This window comes from Chrysochloris asiatica, unplaced genomic scaffold (genome assembly GCF_000296735.1).
Source record: "Chrysochloris asiatica unplaced genomic scaffold, ChrAsi1.0 scaffold00075, whole genome shotgun sequence".
NCBI lineage: Eukaryota > Metazoa > Chordata > Mammalia > Afrosoricida > Chrysochloridae > Chrysochloris > Chrysochloris asiatica.
In genome coordinates, this window is record NW_006408593.1 from 8,142,409 (window position 1) to 8,153,100 (window position 10,692).

The 10,692-nt window shown below is 35.8% G+C and overlaps 1 protein-coding gene across 4 annotated transcripts in view; it reads left to right on the top strand.

Annotated features, from left to right (window-relative positions):
- API5 (apoptosis inhibitor 5) overlaps positions 1–8,241 on the top strand; it is a 31,991-nt gene extending 23,750 nt beyond the window's left edge. Inside the window, exons 10-14 of one of the 4 annotated variants that reach the window (XM_006865024.1) lie at positions 1,886–1,979; positions 2,807–2,863; positions 4,334–4,410; positions 4,863–4,999; positions 7,659–7,894. In XM_006865024.1, coding sequence (XP_006865086.1) covers positions 1,886–1,979; positions 2,807–2,863; positions 4,334–4,410; positions 4,863–4,999; positions 7,659–7,741 — 448 coding nt within the window. In that variant the 3' untranslated portion in view covers positions 7,742–7,894. Of the gene's footprint in view, positions 1–1,885; positions 1,980–2,806; positions 2,864–4,333; positions 4,411–4,862; positions 5,000–7,658 lie in introns of all 4 variants that reach the window. The other 3 variants (XM_006865026.1, XM_006865025.1, XM_006865027.1) reach the window with 3 other exon arrangements.
- The last annotated feature ends 2,451 nt before the right edge of the window (positions 8,242–10,692 follow it).

Here is a 10,692-nt window from a genome sequence, read left to right on the forward strand (position 1 = left end):
TGACCCCAGAGATGAAGAAAATGGAAGCTTTTTACCAGCTTACATGGAACAAAGTGTATCATTACTGATTTTGGGTCTTGGCTAAAAGTGAAGGTGACTTCAAATACTTACCTGAAGATTTAGGCCTTCAGCATAGATTACCTTAATGTAAAGAAACAAAAATCCTCACAGTTGGACCAGTCAGGTACTTTATAATTAACAAAAGATTTATTTTGTCAAGGATTTAATTTTACTTGGGTTATAATTAACATCCGTGGAAGCAGCAAATAAGACATCAAATGATGTATTGCATTGACGATTCTGCTTTGAAGTATTTAAAGGCCGAGATGTTACTTTAAGTGCACCTGACCCAAGCGATGGTATTGCCAATCACCTCTTAGTACAAAAGTGTATAGAGTGAATAAGGACGCTGAAGAAGTGTTGATACCTTTGAATCAAGGTCTTGGTGAGGACCCAAACAATAAAAATTTACAAGATATTAAGGACCGAAACAATAAAAAATAACCTTTATCTGACAGATACAGATAATAGAAAGTAGGGTTATTCGCGCTCTGATATGTGGTCCTTACAAGTATATATGAAAACATTTATAAAATTAACAATGCGTGTTATTTCTGAAAGGAAGACTTAATACATTTCACAAAATATTGATAACAGCAGTCAAGGTACACAGTAAAAATTTGAGGGATGTGATTGAAGTAGTACTTTAATTAAATGTACATAAATAGTCTTAAATATTTTTATTTTAATAAGATGTATAAAGGAATGTTGTTGTTGTTAAGTGCCATCAAGTCGATTGCAACCCTGTATATAAGGTTTCTGAGGAGCGGCTGGTGAGATTGAACCACCAACCTTGAGGATCAGACCACCTTTGTAGTCCAGCGCATTAACCCACAGCACCACACCAGGAATAAAAGGTGTTAACTGGGAACTGAAAAAGGGTTATATTTTAAATACAATAGACATCTTTTAAAAGTAAAAACAAAATCATGTAGACAGATTAGGCAAATTAATTTTTTTTTTCGAGGTGGCATTTTATTGAAAGTGGTTTTTGAAAATTTAATCAGGAAAAATATTTTTAAACCAGAAATTTTTAACAGCATAGCCATTATAGAAATTGAATAGATAAAAATATTTGATAACAGACAAGATAGTTCTACAAAATTCTTAGCAAAGTTTCAAATATACAGAGATTAAGTAACCCCATTTTATACAAACATGTAGGAGAGAAAAAAGAATGATGATAGTTCATTGAATTTAGTTAATTAAATGAGATAATGTAGAACTTTTAAACAGGGCTTTGAATTTATTCTTCCCAGTTAAGGCGTAGCCAATGAAGCAAAATGGGAAGAGATCCAAATTTGTAAACTGAGTGTACCAAGATGATAACAGGAACAGGAAAAATTATGGGCCCCCACCCTGTTAGAAATTCACTCTCCGTCGTAGAAAACCACGGTGGTATGCTCAAAACTCTTGACAAGCCGAGTTGGAAACAGCCATGCCCAGCTCAGATCTGGTGGTGACCACTGAGCACTGTTAACTGTAGCTGTCCTGGCAGTAATCTACTCTCCCAAATCCAATTCCTGAAAGGGCTCACTAGGCCTCTAATGAGTCTTCCACTCTAGGTCCTTGACCCATCATTTTTTATTCTAGTAATTATTCCAAAACACATTTTAAATTTTTGGATTTGTTCCCATTTTGATGTGTTATCCATGACTGAAACAATCTGAAACAAGCAATTTAAGAAAGCACTCTAATTTATTGGTAACATATTGTGTATCCGTTTTTCTGTACTTAGGATCATTTTGCTATAATAAAAGATCACTTGAGTTTTAAAACAAAGTTAAAGAGATGATATGCTAATTAGAAACATTTCTTCATTTAGGCTTCAGTACTTTGCCCGGGGCCTGCAGGTATATATCAGACAACTTCGCCTGGCTCTCCAGGGTAAAACAGGAGAGGCCTTAAAGACAGAAGAGGTAAGAGTATTGGCCCACGTATCCAATAATACTCACTATTTATTACAAGTTGTAAATATGAATAATAATTGAAACCATCAGTTCATAGATTGAAATGTGAAATTTTACTTTGCTTGAATAAAATGCACATCTTTGTTGAAGTTATAATATGACATTAGATTATATTGAGTATTTGTTAACTATTTTTTTAAATCACAGTTGATGAAATATCTTGTTTCAATGTTTTCTAATAGTGTTTGTTGCCAAACATAGGTGATACTTACCAGCCTTTCATTAGTGTCTCGGCAGCACATTAGGAAAAAACAAACAAACTTGATGGTCATCGTTTTAATTTCATCATTTTAAAACTCAAATCTTAATTTACAGGAGAAAAAGAAATTAACTTCTAATTCTATACCAAATTATAGGTGTTTGTGTTGTGATACTTGGTTTTCCTTGATCTCAACAGCTTTAATCGGTCTTCATCCCAGTCTTAATGAAATACTTACATTTTAATACCTACAGTTTAAACTGATTTATTTTTTTAATTCACATGTGATTATGATCTTTCTCTTAATCTGGCTGTTTGGTAAACTATAGGTAATACTTTACTATCACTTTAGTATTCCTGTCTGTCAAGTGAACATAAAAAGATTACTTGTTTTCTCTATCGTCTCTAGACTTGCTTAGAATCAAGAACTAGGAATAAACACTGTTTATAGATTCTAACCACAGAATTTCTAACTGTACAAATGATTCTGAAAGATAAGTGTAATTACTTGAGTTCTGATTTGGAATGGAGCGTACATCATAAAATGTTACTGGAATTTTAATGTTTCCCTTTGCAGAACAAGATTAAAGTTGTTGCATTGAAAATAACAAACAATATCAATGTTTTAATCAAGGTAAGTTTTCAAAAATGGGACTAATGATAAACCTTAATGTTAATCTCAAAATCCTATTGAATAATTCACCTTTTATTAGAAGAGAGAGGGAAACTTCAGAAAAAGTAACAGTACAAATGCTAGTGGGCTGTAGGGCAAACACTGGACCACAAGGTTGGTTTGAACACAAGATTGGCGGTTCAAACCCACTACCAGTTCCTTGGAAATCTTATCCTATACAGGGTCAGTGAGTCGGAACCAACTGGACAGCACTTACCAATAACAACAATGACCAAATTCAAGGAGATGAAAGCTTCCATTCAGGAACTCATAAGTGAATGAAAGATGACTGTAGCAGGAGGGTGTTGGAGAAGAATGATATCTAGGGTCAGCAATTAGGGGTGTTGCCAGAAAATCGTGAGCTACATTTTCAGTGGGATAGGAGTGTGTGTGACGTAATCAGTCCATTACTTTGACAGACGTCACATGGAAAACTGGTGTGCTTTGGTCCATCTGTGGCATTTCCCACAATCTTTATATATATGGTTTCTACCTGGCAGACTCGTAATTCCACAGCGTAACCTTCTTCCTGTCTCAGTCACAGCATTGGTGGTGGTGCATTGGTGGTGGTGGATCTGTGTCGTGGAGTCAGTCCCAACTCATAGCGATCCTGTATAGGGTTTCCAAGGCTGTAAATATGTATGGGAGCAGAAAGCTTCATCTTTCTACCCTGGAGCAGCTGGTAGACTTGAACTGTTGACCTTGAAGTTAGCAGCCCAGTGCTTAAACCACTACACTACCAGAGCTCCTTCTATGCTAAATCCCTCCAACTAGAAGCCTCACAAGAGCTTTTGATTAAACTACTTTATATTGGCCATTTGTCTGCATTTATCTGGTGTATTGCACTAAGATTTTATATAGTAGATAATTCTTAACAGCACATTTGTATAACTATGGAAAAACGTTTCTTAAATCACATGTTACTTTCAGATAAAAATTAAGGGGGAGTGTTTAAAGACATGAATGTTTTTGAAGATATTATATGGTTATATAATTTCAACTCTGGATAATTTAAATATTTTAAATTAGTAAATTGTATTTTTACCATATTGATTCTTTGGTATGTAAATCTTAACGGAGTTTTCCTTCATTGAGGGGAAGAAAGAAGATTCCGTAGGCAAGGCTGAAACACTTGAGTGCAGGAAAAGGTAGAGGTTGCTGTTGCTTACCACACCTCAGTGGCTGTACCTGGCAAAGGTCAGCCTACGGTGTAAGCGTTGGTGAAGGTTGATATTTTATCCTGAAACTTGAAATTACATTTAGAAACAAACTTCGATAATGTTTCCTGTGCATTGCCACACAGTGTAGTTAATGAAGCAATAGGTATAATTTGTAAACAAAATTTTCCCTTTTTATTGTCACCAGTACTGAAGCAAGGTTAAGCTAAAGTTCTTCTCCTTAAATTCCTCTTTGTGCCTTTTGTCTCTTTAGGATCTCTTCCACATTCCTCCTTCCTATAAGAGCACAGTAACACTATCCTGGAAACCTGTACAGAAGGTTGAGTTGGGGTAAGAAATGTATTTCAAAGAGCCCTGAGCCTGATTTAAGATGCAAAATCTAACTTTAATATTTGTAAAATAAACTAATAGAATGCAACCCTGGGACTTTCAGATTTTTTGTGTGTGTTCCTCTGGCATAAGTAGACTTAATATGATGAATCATTCCTGCATAGTCTATGCAGCTGTGTGTTTCAGTCCTGTGGCTGCCCTCTGGCAGTGTCTACATAACCAAACCACAGTTAATGGATCAGATCCAAACGTTACTCCTTTTTTTTATGTTGTGACTAAAATCTTTAATGTGTCTTTAGTAGATAATATGCTAAAAATTAAAGATTAAAAGTTTCCATAACGCTATAGAGGGTTGCTGAGTCACACCCAACTTAATAACAATATGCAATATAAATTATAAACATTGATAGCCTTTGCCATAATAGAATATATTGTTGTTCTTACCATTACAGACAAAAAAGAACCAATGAGGATACAACTTCAGGTTCACCACCTAAGAAATCTACAGCAGGACCAAAAAGGGATGCCAGACAAATTTATAATCCTCCTAGTGGGAAATATAGCAGCAATTTGGGCAACTTGAATTATGGTGAGCGTTTCCGTTTGGGTACAAGCGGTATGTGAAATGAGGCAGAAATTGTGCTGTACTTGATTTTCATTTGAAATTACATGTTGTATCTTAACTCTTCAAATGACTTTTCTGAGTTTGCTTGGGGAATTAGGGCTGTTGGGAAAACAACTTTTCTAACTTCTTACTGACCCTTGTGGGCTCACTGGATGAAGCATGTAGTACTTAATATTTAGACAGAGATGCCTCTTTAGAGTCAGTGCTCCCAATACAAAGAAAGGAGGAGGTTGGCATGAACCACCCATCCCTTGTCTTCCCATTTGAGCTTCGAGGCAAGATATTCTTACATTTTGTTCATTTTCCCTCAGGGATAGACGTGGCTTCTGGCAGATGTGTCGTTAATGATCTTTTTGGACCTTGTCTGGCCTGCTGCTGCCCTCTTTAGCTAAAAAGAAGTCATAGAAGTAGAGTCAGTCTTGTCCCCTCTGTCCCGAGTGTAGTCCTTTGAGCAATTCCTTCTGCTCCCCATTAAGAGACTGGAGAGTTTCCCACTGGTCCATTCTCTCTCAGGCAGTTCAATCCCAGGTGAAGTCAGTCTCTTATTGGCTGGTTTGCTTGTAGATTATCTTGTTTAGGACACAATTTAATAATTCTAGCAACCAAACATGTTTGGTCATGATTACCAGCAAGGTTAATTCTGAAGTATTTATTCATCAGCATATATTCTATTTCCAAGATGAAACAATGGTACTTACGTATATTCTTCTCTATAAAAGTTAGCTGTACAATTTACAGTGTCAGAAACTGGATGATTGCAAAGCGGCTTTAAGTCTTAACTGATTTCTTTTTATTGTAAAATATGAGCAAGCTTCTTGTTAAGTATTTTATATTTGGGAGTTTAATATGATCTTATTGAATAACAATTTGGAGAATTTTCTTAACCTTTTTTAAAATCACCCATTCAATTAAAAAACATTCTCAATACTGTAGAGAATTGGTGAATATGACGTACTTCAGTATTTTTTCCCACTTTTTGAGTGACCATTCTGTGGGGTCATGCTTCTCATCTGCTGTATCATTAGCATTCAGGGAACTGACAATACAGAGACAAGAGAAGCATGATGGGTCCCGTTCCCCCCACCATTACCTCCCACTCTGTTACATTAGTACTGCTGCAAATTTGGAAGGGAGAAATGTTTTTTATTCTTAGTTCTTTTATACATAGATGTTGCCCATATTAACAATTTGGTCCTAATTCCACTTTTCTATATTAACCAAATTCTTGCTGTGTTAATTCTCCTTGCTATATGAGGTATTGTCCAGTATCTCATAAACACCAAACATACTTAGTGATTTGTGTCCTTCACCTTTTCTCTTCTTAGAATATGTTTTTAATAAGTGTAATTTTGATGAAGCAGTGGTTTTCTAAATCATTAGTGATAAAAGTTTGAGACCATTGAAGAGATGGTGGGAATACAAAGTAACCCTTCAAGATGAAGCCCTTCTAAAAGAAGAAAATGTGATCAATCCCTGTAGAAATGGCTCTTCTCAGTTGATAGGCAATGTAAAAAGGATGCTCATGTGTATTAACAGTGTATTTCATAATACTCATTAGATGCAGCTGAACAATTGAGGTTAACTGAGTTGTTGACATTGGAACTGGTTCAAAGTGTAGATTTTAATAATATGGTGTAGCATATGACTAATAGTTATAAAGAATGCTAATTTGCTAAAAGTGTATGGATGTTAACCGTATATAACTTAGAGATGGAAAATGAAGATGTTATCATGGTAAAAGCTGGGTAACAATGTGCAGACATATACAGAGACGGGCACAATCTAGACAGTCACAGTGACAGGCGTCGTGGCCCTGCATCGATCAGTGAGTCTCTGGGAAGCCGAATCATGCTCCTGACAAGATTACTGCAATGAGGAAGTTTTCGAATCCAATGAAGAGATTTGATGGCTGGAATTAGGAGTCTCAAAGTATGATGAAGAGTACAGCCTTGGGATAACATCAGTCAACTTTCTTCACTGGAAAGACTCCTTTCAAGAATACTTCTCTGGGGTTTTGAGAGAGGGTGATCAGGTCACCAAAGACTTTCATTTTACCATATGACACAAGTGACTTGATTTTTCCCCAGAAGGGATAACTTAATTTACAGTAGTAAAGCAGACACTGGATGTGTATGTATGAGACATCTCTTTGGCAGCACTTTGTGCAGCTCACATAGCTGGTAAAGCAGTGAAAGTATCTGTAGGCAGTGAACTATCTATATTTATGGGAGTACGGGTTTTAAATTTTGTGATTGAAACAAAAGAAATGTGTCTATTCCATTTGAAAGTACATTTTCCCGTTTACCCTGATTCTTTAAAATTGATCATGAGTAGTCTGATAGTCTACATATGTGACCATAGCTTTAAAAAGCCATTGGCTTTGCTGTTCATTCCAGATTAAGTATGAGCATCATCCATGAGTGTATTAGGCTACTTGCCATATGTACTTCAGGATACATGTGCCCATGTACTGAAATACAGAACACATTTGTAGACTAGCAGAATACCTATCTGCTCTTAGGGGGCCTACTGCTACATTCAGAGCTATGAACTGCATTTCTTCTGTGTTTGCTATACCATGAAGTCCCAAGCAAGACCTAAACCCTTGTTCGCTTTTTCTTAGAGCAGAGAGGAGCCTTCAGGGGAAGTAGAGGTGGACGAGGTTGGGGAGCACGAGGAAGTCGTAGTCGGGGAAGACTCTACTGAATAAGACATCACATTCTTCAGCATTGTAATGAGCTTAATAGACTTAAATTCTACTATTCGTTGGATTGCCGGGGATATCCCTTTAAAAGGACTGCTGCCTTCAGCTAAGAATTTAATGTTCTTTATACCTTTGTATGTATGACCTACTTTTGTAACAGACCATGGTTGTGTCCAAAGTAAGAAACCACAGTGATATTTTTGGATGCTTTATCAACAATCTTGACTTGTTTTTGCAATGTCATCATTATTCAGACTTCATGTTGTGACTCTTCCTTTAAACATCTTGATAATTCGTTGAGAGCAGTTCAAGTCTAAAATGTATTGAAATTCAGTCTTGTTTCTGAAAACTAGTATAGATCATCAGTTTTGAAAGGTTACTGATTTTCCTTTCTCCTCTGTCTTTTTTGCCATCTGCCTTTTTTGTATATGGAGAAGAGTAATGGGCATTCTTAAAGTTTTACTTCCGGCATTTTAAAATAATAAATTGCTAGGCCATAGTGTAGCATTGTTTCTTAGTGTTATAAAAATAAAACACAACTTTCTCCAAACATAGAAATGACATAACATTTTTATGCAGAAGTCAGACTTTGCACTGCTTACATAACTCTTCTCCACTATGATGATGTAAACTTTTGAACATGAATCTTACTATTGATACTACAAATATGTAGGAATAACATACATAGCTTATATGTGTGTGTGTGTGTGTGTGTGTTTCCACACACACACACATACTATGGACCTTGACTGCACAACATATTTAAATCATTATTTTAAATTCCAAGAATGGGTACTCTTTGACACAGTGATTATCTTTTTGAGTATGAAGAAGCCTTTATTGATTTGTCATGTAGATGTTTTTCCCCCAGTAACAAGGAGTTTTGAGTTAGTTGTACCTACATGATTATTGTTATTTAAAAATAAAGGCTGCAATTTCAAAGATAAGTTTAGAAATCCCTGTTGTTACCTACAGCCAAAATATCCGATCAGATCTGATGTACATACAGACTTCTACACAAGGAGAGAGTGTCATTTAGAATTTGGGGTTTAGTAACTAGGGGTACCCAGGAAAACTGACTTGATAACATGGTGTAGTGAGAAGAGATGCTCTCTTGGTTTGTTTTTGCCACTTTCCAGATTTTAACTTCTCAGGTTATTAATCAAAATTAATGTATATGTTAGTCAATAGACTCTAGGTTTAAGCAACAGATGGGGGGTTTGTGGAGTGTTTAATGTCATGGGCATTTTTAGTAGCGTAGGCTCTTGCTCTGCATTTGAATGTTTCCTATATTTTCGTTCAACAGTTAATCTTCCCTCCCCAGGTTTGCTATTCAAATCAAATCCTTAAAGACATTTTCTAGTAGTTTGATGTATTTTTTGAAGAATAGTCTGTGACTGTTAATATGTTATTAGATACTTTTACTGCATAATGTTTATGGGAAAATGTTTTCTAAAGGCTAGAATGATACAAGTGAGCGAAGGAAATTGGTCAGCTTGATTATGGAGTGGTGGCAATAATCTCTAAACATTCCAGAAGACTATGAGCTGAACCTGAGCTTTCTTGGAATCTGAACAGACATAGGAACATGCAGTTGGCATTTGAAAACTGACTGACTAGACTGAGCATCAAAGGCAGATCAGCCACTTCAAGCATGGAAATGGTATAGAGACTACAGCTCTAAACATATAAACAGTAAGGGTAACTTTACTCTTTTTTTTTTTTTTTTTTTTAAGTTTATTTGTAAACTCAAAGCTGAACGGAAATGATTTTGCTTTCTAAAGTTTAATATTGAGTTTGTGTTCCTTCCCTACTGTTCCCCTTCCATAAAGCAATAGTGTACAACTTAGGCTATTTTTCGCTTGAAAAGTTTGAATGAGAAACTTTATGCCATGGATTTTTTTTTTTCCTTTTGCAAGACACCTGTTTATCACCTGTTCAAACGTAAATGTTCCCTTATGCTTTTGAAATAAATTTCCTTTTGTAATTTTGCTTTGTGTGTTGATGGGTTATCATTTGAATTACTTTCTTGGATATTCATTAAACATTTACTGATGATTGCCTCTCACATGTCACGGTAGTATGCCAGACATGAAAATATAAATATGGACAAAATAGCATTCCACTTTCAAGGAGTTTAGTCTTGATATAATCTTATAAATCTTTCATTTTTCGTTCATTAGAGTACTGACTTGGATTTAATTTTAGAAGCTAATACATTTCTGAAAAGAAAGATTTGGTTATCAAAATGAAGTCACTATGAAATCCATCATTTCCATCCTCAATATGTTAAGCAAGGTTGGAACTTCGTGACTACCAGTCTTTATTAAAGTAACACGGAAGAATTTGTAATTCAAGGTTTCAATGAATCAGGACTAGATAACACAATTCCTTTGGTGATCGTATTCACTTCTATTGATTTAAGTAGTCTATGATGGCCAAATGTCTATCTTTACCATTTCTTGCTTGGATTTTAATCATTGATCTCCCTGCCATTATACTTAACTCTATAGTCTATTCAAAAACAGCAGCAGAGACATCATCTAAAACAAAACCAGTCATAATCGTATGTTTCTACTCAAAGCTGTTTAATGGTTCCCCATTTCAGAATAAAAGCCAAAATCCTTGCCATGACATTTAATCTCTGACGTCAACACTGTTCTCCCCTCATTCATCTGCCCTAGCCAGGCAAAGACCTCAGAACCTTAAATGATTCAGAAACTTAAAATTAGTTCCCTCTACCACCTGTCTAACTCAGCTCCATTCAAGTCTTCTCCAGAAACCCTGTTTAATAAATACTACAATGCCCTTATCTACTTCACCAAGAATTCTAGTCCCACTTTGCTGTACGTTTTTCTCCATAACATGGACCAACTCCTGGTGTACCATATAATTTACTTAGGTATTGTTTAGTGTCTGTCTCTCCCTGCTAGAAAGTAATATGGGGGGGGGG